Source organism: Schistosoma haematobium, chromosome 5 (genome assembly GCF_000699445.3).
Source record: "Schistosoma haematobium chromosome 5, whole genome shotgun sequence".
Taxonomy (NCBI): Eukaryota; Metazoa; Platyhelminthes; class Trematoda; order Strigeidida; family Schistosomatidae; genus Schistosoma; species Schistosoma haematobium.
The window spans coordinates 3164185-3180468 of NC_067200.1; the positions used below are offsets into that span (position 1 = coordinate 3164185).

Sequence of the window (16284 nt, forward strand, 5' to 3'; positions counted from 1 at the left end):
AGGTAGTAGTAATATCAGTGGTATTTGATTTGCATATTGTAACTGACGACCATGCGTTATATCTTATTTACCACCCAACTAAACTATTTCTTCGATCATCCCCTTTCGTGGTCCAGAAATGGGTTTTCGAACTGAGAGCTTACGAAATATCTACTGAGTGGCTAAAACACACTACATGCAGATATTCTATCACGCTATTTATATTTCGAAAGACGGCCTAGTTTGACAATTGCATGTATGTACAGCAGAAATTGTAGAGGATACTCGTAAATCTTTTGAAACCGTCCTAAGTGCGGTGAAATGAGGTTAGAATGTTCAATGCAAGAAGTTTCCTGAGTTTTACTAAAGGGGAGAGGACATATCACTGGAGCATTTTGTGCTTTGACAATAGAGTAACTACTCTCCCCACACTTAGATTCGTAATATTAGACGACCTTCACTCTACCTATCGGGTTACAAAGAACAGAAAATCTGTTGCTCATCAAACTTGGTGACCTGCGAAAGATGCTGATACAAGTCAAAAATCGATAAACTGTCCTGCTTGTTTACATGAACTATCGTACAATAAACCTACTTGGAATATTCGGCTTTCATCTTATGAATCGTGAAAATGTAATAATGCAGATCACTGTGTCCCATTTAAAAACTCATATTTTGCTTTAATTATTGATACATTTTCCATAAGTAGTACTCACAAACAGTCCTAGCGGAAACTTTACTCAAAGAGGATTGATTGTGAAGAGACACTCAATATATTAGTAAATGGTGATAATATAGTTTTCACAGGAAAAGATTTTAACAGCTGGCTTAACGATATTGGATCCGGACACCTAGTTATAGCTCCAAGACATCCGCAGTCCAATGGTTTAGCAGAAAGTTATGTTAGTACATAAAAGTGTTATTACATCAGTAATCTAGAAGAGCTAGAAAATGCATCGGAAATTTCTTGCTTCAATATCGTAATGTAGAATATTTAAGAACTTACGACAGCCCAGCTAAACTCTCTAAATCTCGCATAATCCGAACTCGTATGCGTACTTTAAATCCGACTTCTCGTCGAAATCTTAGCCTTAACAGGATTAAACTATTTCGAATCCACGAAAACGTCAGGCAAAGACAATTTGATTCGAGAAGATTAAATTCACGAAATAAAATAAGAAATTTTAAAAACTAGAGTTTGAGGAAATTCAGACGGCAGACGCATCTATGGCACTGTGATCAGTTGCACGCTGTGTCATCTAATGTCTCCAAACATTTGTCGGGATAACTGCAGAACACCAAACTAGTTAGTCCCCATCTGCCAACATGGCTCAGATTAACATTCAACGAATTTATAGACTAATGATAAGTCTTGCGTTGGTGATCCCTAGCTTCTTTTTAACCTTCCTCTACATTAACAAATATTCCATGTTGAAATAGAAGGTAGTTAGGCATGCGAACCACATATCGCAACCAACTCAATAGACAAGGATTCACTACTTCATTCTATCTACCAATCGAACAGTAGATCCTGAACCGTCTTAACCTGGATCTACTTTAATATGGTCGAATTACATAACTTTTTTATTATACAGAAAACTATCAATATACTTACTGTATAGTTAAAATAATGTTCAAATTAACTAAGAGTATCTGTTTTTTATGCAGTATTATTTTATCAGGTACTTTACACTCTTCTCCTCAATTACCACTTGTCAATAAAGTAACAATCACATAAAGGAAGGTGACGCTTATTGCTGAAATTAAGTAAGTAATAATAGTAATAGTAATGAGAATAAGAATATATGAAAAACTACGAGATAGGTAATAAACTATTTACATAGAATATATATATAAACAGTATTATGATCCATGGAAATAATTTTGATATGCTACCCCATGAATACGTCGATTATCTTGAGGTGTCATATTGACATCATTTGGAATATAATAACTAAATGGTTGACGATCAGATTGTTTCATCATAGTCCGTGGAATATTTAACGAATCTTGATAATGATGATGACGTTGACGATGATAATGATGATTTTGATTCAAATCATATGGATGATAATTGTGATGGGATCTCTTGTTTGAAGAGGAAGCAGGCATTGAACAATATGGTGGAGCATTATTTTGTTGTTGTTGTTCTTGACCAGCTAGAATGGATCAATTATACAACAACAATAATAAAGGAACAAGAAAAAAGGCTGAACAGAGAAAGTAATTATATCAATAAACAAGTTACGTAATCAAGATCACGAAATGATTGATTGTTAATGCAGTGATGGCTTATGTCTATTGGGTGGGGTGGTGGAAATTATTGAGTTTCATAATTTATATCACAAACAAATGTTAAATAGATATTTCACAAGTTGAAATCATGAGTCAATTGAAGCTAGAGCACCATGGAAAACCTGGAAGCACTGGACGGCCGTTTCGTCCTGGCATGGGACTCCTCAGCAACTTTTGAAATTTCTAGAAAAAATCTCCACAAAACCCATTCTGTTAAATAGATAGCCAATGTAAACAAGGAAGTTCAAGACAGCTCTTTGTTTTTAGTACGAGACATTCTTATAGCGGAAACCTTCAAACACACCTTGATCTAAATTAGGATCTTCAGGTAGCGGTTGAACTTTAGCCTACTGAGTCATCTCCATAATTCAGGTGTAAGATAACCATTGGCAATGAAAGATACTCGGGCGAGACCATGAACCGACAACTAATAGTTTATTTTATTCCAAGTTGTAAAGCTTCTCGATATAGATGGAGAACAACGCGAAACGTCTGGTCCACAATACAGTGGAGCATCGTAAGGAGATGCAGTCTCATGGCAACCAGTGACCAATAAATGATTCATACGCCATTTGTTCTTTCAGGATAATGGGACCATGAGCACCAATGGTTTGGAATCAGGGTTTTCCAACTCCCTTAAGTGGATCCTTCGTATCCACCAACCCGGTTAAAGCGTCGGACATTCGCATTTCGTCCTCTCGATTTCGTAAACAACACTCCCGCCACGAGAATTTAGGGAGTAGGAATTCCCTTGTGGTGGTTTTATGCACGTGGTCATGTGAGAGCATTTCGAGAGGGAGAGCTGACTATCCCCACGCTCAACCGTATCAGGTCATTTGTGAGCAAGTATTTCGTGGAAAATCGACACTTTCTAGGTTAAAAATTATGTATTTCAAGTGTGTGTTGCACAGCTGAAGCACACAATTTGTATAATCGTAGGATTAAAGGTACTTTCACACTAGGCAACAATCCAAGCATGTTCGGGATGCGATTCTACCCCTCGAAATGCAAAATGTTGATCCAGGATTGGATTGCATCGATGATAGGGAGTGAAGTAGTTGAGTGTGTCGACCGCTCCACTTATCTTGGAAGTCTCATCAGCTCTTGTGGTCTGGTGTGTGACGAAATCTCAGCACGGATACAGAAGGCTCGACTAGCTTTTGCCGACACGCGTCATTTATGGCGTAGGCGAGATATCCGTCTATCAACCAAGGGACGGGTTTCCTGCACAGCAGTTCGTTCCATCCCACTTTATGGCAATGAAACGTGACCGGTAAGAGTAAAGGATATTCGTAGGTTACTAGTATTTGATATTAGTCGTCTTCGAAACATTGCTCGTATATCATGGGACCATCGAGTAAGTAATGCAGTTGTTAAGAAACGGGTACTAGGTAAGGATGTCAAGTCGATTGATGAAGTAGTGAAACTTGATCAGTTGAGATGGCTGGGACACGTGTTACGTATGCCCAACCCCCGACTGCCTCGACGTGAGATGTTCAGTGGTATGGGAGTAGATTGGAAGAAAGCTAGGGGCGGTCAAACCAAAACATGGCACAAGTCCATGAAGTCACTGACAAGTGGACTGAGTCATGTTGGTAGGTGTAGACTACCTGGTTGGGGACCACGAGATGATAGCAACCGATGCTTAGAGACCCTGAATGACATGGCTCAAAATCGTTTGCAATGGCGCAATGGTGCATCCACTCTCTGTGTTCTCCCAAACTCTAATTTTCTGTATTCTTTATGTCCCATTTCTTTTTCTCTTTCCAAATTTGTTTCACTGTATTATACTCACTGAATAACATCTTCAGACTCTAATCTTTCTGATCACTGCTTATGCTCTTACTAGTTCTACCACTACGGGATTTGAATCGACCACTGCATCTCTGTGCTAATGTGGTATGGCAACTCGAACTGATGTACGTACCTACGAAGTTCTACGTTGTTACTGACTGACTAACTGACTTTCACTTAATAACATTCGGAAAACCTCCACAAATTTACTACTAATATCTAATTGAACACCAACATGACTCATGTATTCACATTTGACAGAACAATTAAAACCATTTAGTAAAGAGACAATAACTGGATCTGTAAACAAACAATATTTCAACAATAAATATACATTGAATCAATGACTGACTTACATGTAAATAATAATAATTCTTTATATTGTGTTGCATTTAATTTTAAAGCTTTTTCAGCAGTTCTATGATCCATAATACGACAATTATTAATTTTGTCTTCCCATTTTTGACGTAAATCAATTAATTTCTCATTGAATTGTTTACGTATTAATTTAATTCTATCAGCGCATAAAGATGTTGGCCATGTTGTCCAAAGTGTAATAGCTTCTTGATAAGATAATTTTAATTGAATAGCTTCATCATCTAACCATGGAGCTGATTAATGATTATTTTGTTTTGTTTTGTTTTATTTTAAAAAAAAACATACATATAATTTAATTACATGAATATTATGTAAACAATAAAACCTATTGGATGCCGGCTCAGTGGTCTAGTGGTTAAGTGCTCGCGCGCGAAGCCAGTAGGTCCTGGGTTCGAGCATCGCGTGGTGCGGGATCGTGGATGTGTACTGCTTAGGAGTCCCATACCAGGACGAAACGGCCATCCAGTGCTTCAAGGTTTTCAATGGTGGTCTAGCTTCAACTGACTCATGATTTCAAAAACTGTGAAAATTCTAAAATTCTCCACAAAACCCATTCTGATAATAAAATCTATTCAATTAGACATTAATCAAAGAATTAAATTGACCTTTTCTTTTCAATTCTTATTCGGATTATGTTATATCCCGATGAGTATAATGTGAATGATAACTTTTTGGATCCATTTATGCACCAATAACTATGCGTATACTTTTATTGTATAATTGTTAAATAACTAAACTATACATATTTGTGTCCCTCTTATATTATGAGTTTTATTTTGAAATATAAACTATTACACAGGTTGAAATCATGAGTCGATTGAAGCTAGACCACTATGGAAAACCTGGAAGCACTGGACGCCCGTTTCTTCCTAGTATGGGACTCCTCAGCAGTGCGCATCCACGATCCCGCATCACGCAGGGCTTGAACCCAGGACCTACTGGCTTCGCGCGCGTGGACTTACCATACTTGAGTTATACCCTGTCTATTAATTACTATCTCCCTTTATTCACAATCCTATTTGGCTAAATCCTGTACAAATGTTGTTTCCTATTTTATAGTACGGTATGGTCTTTCTGGTCGGTATATAAACCGAGTATGTTTGAAATAAATGATTCATATCGCAGAGGCGAAGATTGGTGTTCTGTACTTAATAGGCTTGACTAGGAAGTAAGCAGGACTGATAAGGACTCTAGACTGCTCGTACATGTTTTATAAGTTATTGGTCCGGTCGATAAATCACTGTTCTCTAATTGAGGCGGTATCATTACTTTATACATTAATAGGACACAGGGCACAAATTATAACAGATTAATCAAGAGAAAAAATGTGTCAGTGACACAGGTTTTACATGGACTATGACAGAATCGGTAATTAAATTGAACGAATAGATAAAATATTCCTTTTAAACATATAAGTTTTCACTTTTAAAATCAAAATAATACGTTAAGATGATTGGATTGATTCCTATCTTTTGTATGTTTATGGGCTGAAATATTGTCTGATCACCCAACCAAAATAGTTAATGCCCAAGCTCTTGACCTTATAGTTTAATCTATAAGACAGATGAGCAACGTCAAGAAATTTCATGCCATTGTGGCTAGTTTTAGATAATCAGTTAATACGCTACTTCCTTTCTTTAGGACTCCCGACCGTTGTTGCTACCTTGAAGTGGTGGTCGGGCTTGCCTATCGTGATGGAGCAACCGAGCTATACTGACTGGAACAACAGCTCCTCAAGGTCCTGCCACGTCAGAAAGGTCGGTTGAAGAGCGGTAAGACTAAAAGCAACAAACCAAAGGTCCGAAGGCAAAATCGTACTACTGACTGTACAGAGGTGTGGCAGCAGTAAGGTGTTTCCTTCAGACAACTAGCATAACAATGATGCTGCCTTCCCACAAGGAGGGGTGAAGTTAGAAAAGGTCGACCCTAAAAATGCACACCTCGCCTTATCCTACGGATATCCGTCTCCGGCGGTAAGGTCTCAACAAGTACGGAGCTAACACAAAAATCACCCATAAAAAGGTCGTGTGTGACCGACCTCAAGCAGTTGTCCCTTGGGCACTGCGGTCACGCTCCCAGGTCACTAAGACCACCTCTAATCCAATGTCCTTTTAAGGTACCTCCAGAAGAACCCTTCCACGGTGTGGGCAACCGGGAAGTGATAACCGCCCTCATACCTCTAACAGCACTCAAGACCACTGTATTCATAATCAACCTCCCTCTTTAATTCCTATTCTTTAGGACTCTGAAGCCAATACACACTATCCATTTATAATAAGGGTTTTCCAATTTCTCAAAGTGAAGGCTCCGTACCCACCAACCACATCTAAACCCATGGCGTTAAATTCTCGCTCTTTCGCTTTTAGAAATAATGAGTAGAACTTTTTTGAATAGTATTAGGTAGGAGGATATACTTTTCGGTAGATTTATCAAAGACAATCAATATTTACTTATTTGAGCACATAAATATTGGTACAAATGAGCACCACGATATATATATATATGCCACACAATAAGATTGTGTGAAGACAACGAAAGCTATAATAAGTGAAAAAGACAGTAAATAAATAGAATTTAGCGAACGAGAGTGGTATATACTGGGGAAGGTGGTTCCGTTAAGCCAAATATAATCAGGAAGGATGTTTTCAGTTACAGAAGTTATTAATATTCATATATTTATTGAAACATATAGATATTGGTACAAGGGGGAACCATAGATATATGCGCCACATAAATCAATCGATTTTATGTGAGGTCTGGGTTGCTATCCGAGTGTCCAGACCGAAACAGGTAGTTTTCTTAGGGAGCCACACCCGGAACCTTCCACCTAAAGGTCTCATCCACAAGGCAGTGGGGCATCGTAAGGAGATGCAGAACCATGGTAGCTGGTGACTAACAATTGGTTCATATGCCATTTGTTCCCCTAGGATTCCGAAGCCCATGTGCATTATTAGTTTGGAATCACGGTTTCCCAACTCCCCTAGGTGGATCCTCCGTATCCACCAACCCGGTTAAAGCGTCGGACATTCGCATTTCGTCTTCTCTATTTCGTAAACAACACTCCCGCCACGAGAAGGCAGAGAGTTGGACCAAAATACATAAGTGATGCTTTGAGGAAACCCAGGATCGAATACTAGTAAACTACGAATATCTTTTATTCTTAGTTGTTGTGTTTCAGCATTAGGCATTGAGAGGTTTTTTTATTCTATTTTACTGAAATTAGGGCTTTGAAATCAGTGCATTGACTTTCGAACTAATTTGTTTGTTTTCAGTATGTAATTTAAAAATTAAATCAATACATGGAATTCGTGAATACCAAGACGATTTATATAAGATGGAAAACTGAATTGGATATCGATAATAGAGGATATGTCACAATTGATTGGTCACTGGGTGGTGACCAATGTCATGTGTATCAAGTCCTTTTTAGTGCAGATCGAATGCTATCAACTAAGTTGCAATGTGGTCTCCTGTTGACTACCTCCAACCACCATCTTATCTCAGTATAGTGAACGCAATGTCGAGTCACCTAGACTAATGGACACATTGCATCTTGGTCGAAAGCATTCGATCTGCACTAAGAGGACTTTACACACATGGCATTGATCACCACCCAGTGGTAAATCAATTGTGATTACATCTCAGTCCTACAGGAGGTCGGTCGCAGCCCGGATAGCCTGGTGGTAACGACTCTGACTGTGAAGCTGGGCGACACGGGATCGAATCTGTCAGGGAGCACCAGTTCCCTCAAGATCGCAGTTACACCTTATTGACGAGTGCCAAGTAGCATGAAACCCGGGTCCAGGGTTTTCTGTTGACTACCTTCAACCACAATCTAATCTCAACAGAGGATATGTGCATATTACTAAGGAATTCCTAAATGCGGTGGAAAACATTGACTGGATATTATATATTTCACTAGTTAACTGATTAACATTAGTTTGAAATAAATACAACTTATGTTTATAATTTGTAAACTTGCCATCAATGGTATTTCTAAGATTTCGATTATCCTCTAATAAACCAACATCCATCATACGTTGTCGAACACAATTATACAATTGTGAAATGCCAGAAACTTCAAGTTTAGAAGCTTCTTGAATCATAAAATTGACTCTAAACAAGAAGACAATTACAATCAAATAATATTTACTAGTTTTAGAATATAAATTAACAGCTTTTCCATAAAAAATGGCAATAAAACATCTAGTAAAAGGGCAAATAAAATTGTGACTTGAACAAACCAGTTTTCTTAAACCTGCTCATACTGATTTTTGACTTTTATTGAAATTCCGCTCTAACATGACTTCCACAATCAAACTAGTTTTCTAATTTGGTCTAATTAAGTTAGTCAGTCACCAAAACGTAGGAACAGGCACATATATGCATCGGTCCAAGTTGCCATACCTCATTAGCACAACTAGATGAACACCAAATTCATAGAAGTAGTTACTTTAATGGTAGTAATATATTAGAGAAAGATTTAATATAAGGATGTGATACAGGAAGACGAAATAACTTTGTAGAAAGAAAGGTATAAAGTAATCTCAGGTTTAAGGGAAGACAAAAAGTAGTCTAATTAAGATTGTAGTTATCAGTATGGGACTGTGGAGATTGTTGAGTTTTTGATTGAGATCATGAAGCGACTGATGTTAGAGCGCCACTGGAAACCCGAAAGCACTAGATGACCTCTCTCGTGGGATTAAAACCCAGAAACTTCGGTTCCGCGCGCGAGAACAGTTAACCTCTAGACCACTAAGCCGGCATCCGACGGTGTTAATGTCTAACTTCAACCGATCTATGAAATTGCGCGACCATCTTCCATTGTCTGAGGTAAATACCTTTCTCTACCTTATACGTATTAGCTCCACTGGTCACGGCCTCTCCGTGTCAGGTACAGACAAGCGTCTACCTCAGACATTGGAAGATGGTCACACAATTTCGTAGATCGGTTGAAGTTAGACATTTACACTGTTGGATTCCGGCTCAGTGGTCTAAACATTTTGCTTCTCTCTCCTCTTCGCTCCGTTTTTCTGATTGTCTGTACAGATCAACCATTGTATGTAATATACGCATTCAAACTTCATTCTCATATTTGACTTAGTTAATTCTGTTATTCACTAACGCGAGTTAATTCGATAATAATATAAGAAGGCTGATGATATGTATAGTTTGATAAAAATCCTTCACACCATCCAAATATAGTCAGATATTGGACCATTAAAAGATAACTACCAGATCGTTAACCAAAAGATAGTCACTTTGCAAACTATATTTAAAACTTGAAAGTGGTGCATATGATTCTACACAGATGTTCAATATACATATTTTTCTTTGTAGTGCTACCACCGAAGTAGAGTGACCTTATTTGGTACACAAACATCAGAAAAATTTTACAAACATCTCTGGAGAAAAATGGATGTTCTATTGAATGACTATAAGTAGGGAGAATCTTCAAATGATAATGTAAAAATACCACTGTCTAATAACAATTGGATCAGATAAATGACCACTTGTACTTAATTACTGGCTAACTGATGTGAGGGCGATGGAACTAATGATTGATTGTTTGCCTAGTAAGACCAGTAGATAGTCGGACAGGTATTAGTTGAGTTATATATTTTCCTACCCTTATTATTATTATGATTGTTGTCAGATATTGGCGTAGGAATGTACTCACGTTCCAGTCAGATCGATCATGTGCTTTTGATCTGAATTGTGTTGAAGTCCAGTATAATAGACACTAGGGGAGTATCCAGTATGGATATTCGTCTAACCTAAATTAACGTCCCATTTGTGTGAGAGAGAAAACCGAGCGTTATTTCACTAACAGAGTAGAGAGTAAATAAATAATTAAGGGTCCATCCGTTTGATTTAGGTTCTTTGACGGTGAATTAATTTCACCTGGTCATGATTAGAGTATTTCAATAAACCGGCAAAAAATTCAACAATCCGAATCAAGCAGCTGAATGACGCAACACTAAGGTAGTCTCCCTACTGACAAAATGAAGACATAGTAATGTATCAATCTAAGTGTCTTCACTTTCGCACAGTAAATAAAACGACGGAAATAATTAAATTGAACAAAAACGATAAGAGTAGAAGAAATAATGGTAGGACGTAAATTGAATAGCATAATCCAATTTTGTGCGGATTTAATTTCAAAAGTTAATAAAACTCACCTAGACGAGGATGACTTTTTGATGTCCTCGGGTAGCTTCTCGTTATCTTCAGATGACTTTTTGGTGCCATCCGATGACATGTTATCTGTAGGTGTGAAAATTTAAAAAGTAGTAAGTGCCTCTTAACAATAAGACTAAATAAATACGGTCCTCTTTAGGAATAAACCGATGATTTTCCTTTGATAAAAATTTTAAGCAACAAAACAAGAAATAATATTTATGAAAAAAATTCCATCCAAATTCATTTAGTTCTGGTCTTTTTACACATGTTGATTCTAGAATAACTGAGTGGACCAGTGTGAAGTAACCTTGTTGAAACTTATCAGATTTACTTATAACATTAAGTGGAACATTACAAAGTGGGTAAAAAGACGACATAATAGTTGTGACGAAATAAAAATAGCAAACGCACTAAGGGCGTTGGCCTACAAAGGAATGAAAGCATGATATACTGAGATGATGGAGAAGATTCGTAGCTCAGGTGGATGGTTTTGATGGAGTTTTGTTCTCTGAGATGGATGGTTTGGTCGTGGAGCTTTCATCGTTCTTCTGAACGACATCATCAGCACAAATTTCAGATAGAAGTGAAGTGTTCGAATTTCTCCATAGAGAACAGCTGTACAGAACAAGCTGTGAAATGCATATGGAGAAATTCGAACACTTCACTTCTATCTGAAATTTGTGCTGATGATGTCGTTTAGAAGATCTATGAAAGCTCCACGACTAAACCGTCCAGCTCAGAGAACAAAACTCCATCAAAATCATGATACATTGGACTCACTTTAATATTTATGAAGAACGCTCGAACAAAACAGCACGATGTCTGAATTAACGAATCATTTATGTGAGAGCACGAAATCATAGAGTAGTGTCGTATTCCCCTGTAGATCTGAAAACCGGAAGTCACGATGATATTTGAGCAATCGATAGGCTTGTCTTCGCAACAAAAATACAAAAGCACTGCAACCTAGGATATGAAACCGTTAGTTTACCATACAGACCGAGATCTTGAGTGCCACCGCTTGAAATCGGCTCCGGCAGCCTATAGTTGTTCAGTCGATTTTCTCTTTACCCTTCAGTTATACTATTATTTCATGGTCTCCATAATTTTGACTTATATTATTTTCGACCCGTAATCCCTATATTTTTTGTTCTTAATTATTATAGACCACGATTTTTCCAGCTTCTTGCAGATGATGGAATATGGCTACGTGAACCAATATGATATCGTACCACATCCTACGTTATGACTAAGATTTAGTTCGGCAAGAGGCATGAAAACGTGAAATGAAATTTTTAACAGCAAGTTAGGCAAGCGGCTTGTTCAACATAAATCACATTTGTTTATACATTGTTTGAACCACTGATCAAGCAGACTTATTGTTAATACAAATGCAGTTGAACTGAATGATGCCTACAACTATTTAATTTTCTAATATCGAACTAACTGACAAAGTACACCATTACTGAAGCAGAAACAGATTTAGGAGTGAAAGTTGCATTAAATTTCTCGACAGACTGAAACATACCCACAATGCTACCCTAGGTGACCAACAGCATTTTCATTTTATGAGTCTTCACTTGGTATTTGTCAACCAACAATACGAATGACAGCGGACAGAACTATAGAATAAGAAAGAATCATTTTTACGTGTTACTCTAGTGGTTACTACACCTAATATGTACTTAGTCAGGATCAGTAACTCAGTTTTACTTTGAATCATCAGATAAAACATGTTCCTCATGCAGTGCCTAAGTAATTTTTCGTAATCGTTTGATTTTTGAATGTTCCTAATATATAAAAGAATACTGTAGGAAGAAATAATGTGTCGAAAGTTTAGAGAATTTATTTTCAAAGGAACCTGTTAGACTCCCATTCTGAGTAACAAAATACACTGCAAAATTCTGAAAGACGGAACTCCACCCCCGTCATCGATGGAAAAAGCTTATTCTTATAGAATATTATTGTAAGTAATTTGCTATAATCGAACAACCCCAATCCGAAAATTGGACACGCGCATGATTTAGGAAAGGTTGGTGCATTTATTCGTAGCATCTTACCAGATAATCCTACAGGAGTTTCAGTCAAAAAATTAGTAACAGGTAAGAGAACCGACGAAAATGTTGAACCCCAACCATATAGACCCCTTAAACTAATCCTAGGGTCGGAAAAACAACGAGATCTTTTGCTACATAGCGTTCAAAGTCACAATATTACCGACATTCGAGTAAGACCTGATATGTCTCTAAAAGATATAATAAAAGGACGGTACTAGTTGAACTAGAAACCTGCCGATAAAATGGTGAGGAAAATCTCTGTTTAGTGGGTTTTAGAATAGTCAGGACTTGGAAGCGGATGCTACCAAGGTTTGGATGGATAACTCGCTCTCTCTAGGAGTTTTAAATGAAAATGCTTGTAGTCTAAGCAATGAATTCAAAAGACTAGGAGCATCAGTGGACAAATTAAAGCTACTCAGTGTAACTGTGACGAAAATTTGATTAGTCCATGACTTCGACGTTACTCCAGAACTATCCAGATACCACTATCTAAGAAGTGATAGGAAGAGATGCAAGGAAGTGTGTGAGGTCTTTGCATACATACTTGATAATATAAATATCCTCTCCTCTGATTGTGAATTCCATGATAAAGGAACTTGTAAAGTCATTAGCCGCGAACTCACTATCGAATGTTGTACATTTATACTCGTTGTCATCTATCGTAGCCCAATCTGTTTAGCTGATGACTTTATTTTAGAGCACTTCAGCTATGAAGTGGAAATATCATATGACTGATATTACATTTTAATGCACCTGACATTAGTTGGACTGAGAGGACCAACGTAGGACCTGTAAACTCCTTCGATAGTAGGTTCCTGATAACGGTAATGGAGCATGTTTAAGTACAGAATGTATCCGAACCCACAGGTTTTGACTCAGACCAAGGATTTTTTATGTTACACTTAGTGATCACTCATAAGACTGAGGATATCGCCAACCTAAATATACTTCCACCATTAACAAGTAGCGATCATGCTATTTTTCATTAATGTTTAGAGCTTGTGACTCAATATACGATCAGTTTAAAGCTCACCCAAGTGTATGGAGAGCAAACATATCAACCATTCACGAGTGCGGTGGAAAAAACAGACTGGTCATTAGATACTAACTGATCGGTCGAAAAATCATGGTCTATTCTTAAAGGTAAGCTTAATTCAGTTACGTTCTTGTTTACACTATGCTTACTACCACGTAGACCAAATAACTGTCCACCATGGATAACTAAACAGGTCGAGAAACTTCATGGACATAGGAAAAAAAGCATTGGGACATGCTCATCTCTACAGGTTTACGACAGTATAGATGTAGTTATTGTAAGACTAGGAATGCTTGTAATGCGTTGATAAGGAAGAGTAAACAGTTATATGAATAACAACTGACTAGGGATTGTAAAAATAGTCCGTGAAGTTTATTATCGTATATAAAGTGGCAAACTCAGAGAAGTGATTGAATCTCACCACTTTTGGTAGAAGAAAATCTATTGATACTGGCAAGGGATTATGCCAAAAAGCTGAAACTTTATCAACATATTTCAGTAAAGTGTTTTAGACTAGCAATTAGGAATGAACAACGACGCTTGTCGACGGATCCCGTAGTTACTGCGAAAGGAATGGTCTTAACATTACTTCATCTTAAATCAGATAAGTCCAGTGATTCTGACGATATTCATCCTAGGATTATGAAAGCCCTATCGGATGTAATTGCTGAGACTGAAAAGAAGCAATAATTAGTCCGGTGTATAAGGCGAGGAGTAGAAAATTAATTAGCAACTATCGACCGTTTAGTCTAACCAGTGAAGCTGTAAAACTAATGGAAAAGATCATTCGGATGGCTGTTATAAATTATGTGGAAGGGCATAATCTTTTACCTAGGGAGCAACATGAATTTCGGGAAGGCCTATCATGTTTGACAAATCTCATTGCAAAAGAAGATTGGGTTGTGGCAAGAGATCGAAATATTCCTGTATATGTGATTTTCATAGACCTAAGTAAAGCCTTTGATAAGATCTTCCACTCTGATCTTAAATTAACGCTGTAAAGTTTTGAAATTCATTGTTGAGTCATAGACTAGATAAATGACTTTCTTCATGACAGGAGGCAAAAGGGTAAGGGTAAATAGGACTCTCTCATATTAGGAACGTGTAAGTAGAGTTTCCCAAGGTACAATCCTCGGTCCTCTTCCGTTTTTACTTTATGTAAATGAATTATCAACTGTAACAAAGTCATCCGTCCTACTCTTCGCCGATGACATCAAGATTTGGACACCCATACACCATATGTCAGAATAGTATTACAGAATGATCTCAACTCACTGGTGGCATGGATAGACGAATGGTCACTAGAAGTGAATCTTAACAAGAGTGTGGTGATACATTCAAATACCTATGATGATTCACAACATTACACAATATGCGGATTCATTTTACCCGAAGTAAAAAACTATAAAACTTAAAAGTCATAAAAAGCAGTGAACTCAAAACTACTGGTAACTGTAAGAATGCTTTTGTAAAATGCTTTTGGGTACTATGTGTTATTTGTAGGTCTTTTCAGTATATGGATGAATAAATGTTTAGATTATTGTACCCGACTATAGTGAGGCCGCATTTAGGATATGGGGTTCAGGCAGCTAGTCCTTGTTTCAAGTATGAGGCGGATATGTTGGAATGAGTCCAACGACGAGGGACTAAAATAGTAAAGTCTTTCTGGCCTATCTTCAAATGAAGACAGAATGAGACACCATAACCTATTTCCGTTATCTTACCGCAGATTAGCCGCACCTTCTTTTGATATATTCAAAGCACGATTGAACCTCCACAGTGTTATAAACTGCAAGGATCAATATAAATCGATAGATCCCTTATTATTACCATTGAAGCCCAAATACTTACCAGAGTGACGCACTAACTTATAGATTGCGCGAAGCGAATAAAATAGTGGTTAAGAGGCATTGGAAGTTTGTTAGCTTTGAGAAACATTGCTTAAAATGACGAGGTAACGATATTACGATAAGACAAAAGTTTATCAGAACATGTATAAACAACGGTTTTTGTACCAACAAAAATAAAACCACTATTTCATCTAATATATGTGACTACATTCATAAACAATATTTTTCCCCATCTTTTAAAACTAACATCAATTATTAACTGATTAATGCTCATGCTACTGTCGCTATTCAAACAAACTCTGTCTCAGTCACCTAATCTGCCTTAATGTCCACAGACTGTAGTTGATGATTATGTTTTATTTCATTCTTTTAGGTTTTCTAAACTACGTTGAAGCTTCTGCTCGATTGGCTATTCGACAACGCTATCGAATTTATATTACATGACAGTTCTTTGCTGCCACCACGCACAAAGGAACACTTGTTAATCAAGTGAACTCATTTGTAGTTGTTATCCAAGAAGGAGCTTACAAGTAATATTCATTTCATAACAATTGTTACCGTTTTTGTTTTCCTTGTTCAGTGTGGCGGCGAATAAATCCATAAAACAAACGGTTATGTAATTCTTCAACATTGGTGCTAACCTCACCAATTTTGCTGGACACACTAGCTGTAGGCGTCCGATCTCGCGTCTGCACGCATCACTTGAAGTTAC

General features: G+C 37.4%; 1 protein-coding gene across 4 annotated transcripts; it reads right to left on the reverse strand.

Moving 5' to 3' along the window:
- Positions 1-1638: 1638 nt before the first annotated feature.
- MS3_00011105 (uncharacterized protein) lies at positions 1639-15608 on the reverse strand. 4 transcript variants are annotated; one of them, XM_051219512.1, is made up of 6 exons: positions 15574-15608; positions 12158-12251; positions 10629-10713; positions 8429-8562; positions 4425-4679; positions 1639-2138 (listed from the first exon to the last, which is right to left on the reverse strand). In XM_051219512.1, the coding sequence occupies exons 3-6, from the start codon at positions 10706-10708 to the stop codon at positions 1843-1845; spliced, it is 765 nt and encodes a 254-aa protein (XP_051064685.1). In that variant the 5' UTR covers positions 10709-10713; positions 12158-12251; positions 15574-15608; the 3' UTR covers positions 1639-1842. The 4 variants fall into 4 exon arrangements, with proteins under 4 accessions (XP_051064685.1, XP_051064686.1, XP_051064687.1 ...); XM_051219510.1 differs by having other exon boundaries at positions 15447-15608; XM_051219513.1 differs by lacking the exon at positions 12158-12251.
- Positions 15609-16284: the final 676 nt, after the last annotated feature.

What these genes read in the sequence shown, in the direction of transcription:
- MS3_00011105 (XM_051219513.1), bottom strand. Translation starts at nt 10,708, where the DNA reads ATGTCATCGGATGGCACCAAAAAGTCATCTGAAGATAACGAGAAGCTA. An exon ending in TCTTAGAAATACCATTGATG is followed by an intron (nt 4,680 to 8,428) that starts GCAAGTTTACAA and finishes ATCATTAATCAG; the next exon opens with CTCCATGGTTAGATGATGAA. An exon ending in AGAATTATTATTATTTACAT is followed by an intron (nt 2,139 to 4,424) that starts GTAAGTCAGTCA and finishes GATCCATTCTAG; the next exon opens with CTGGTCAAGAACAACAACAA.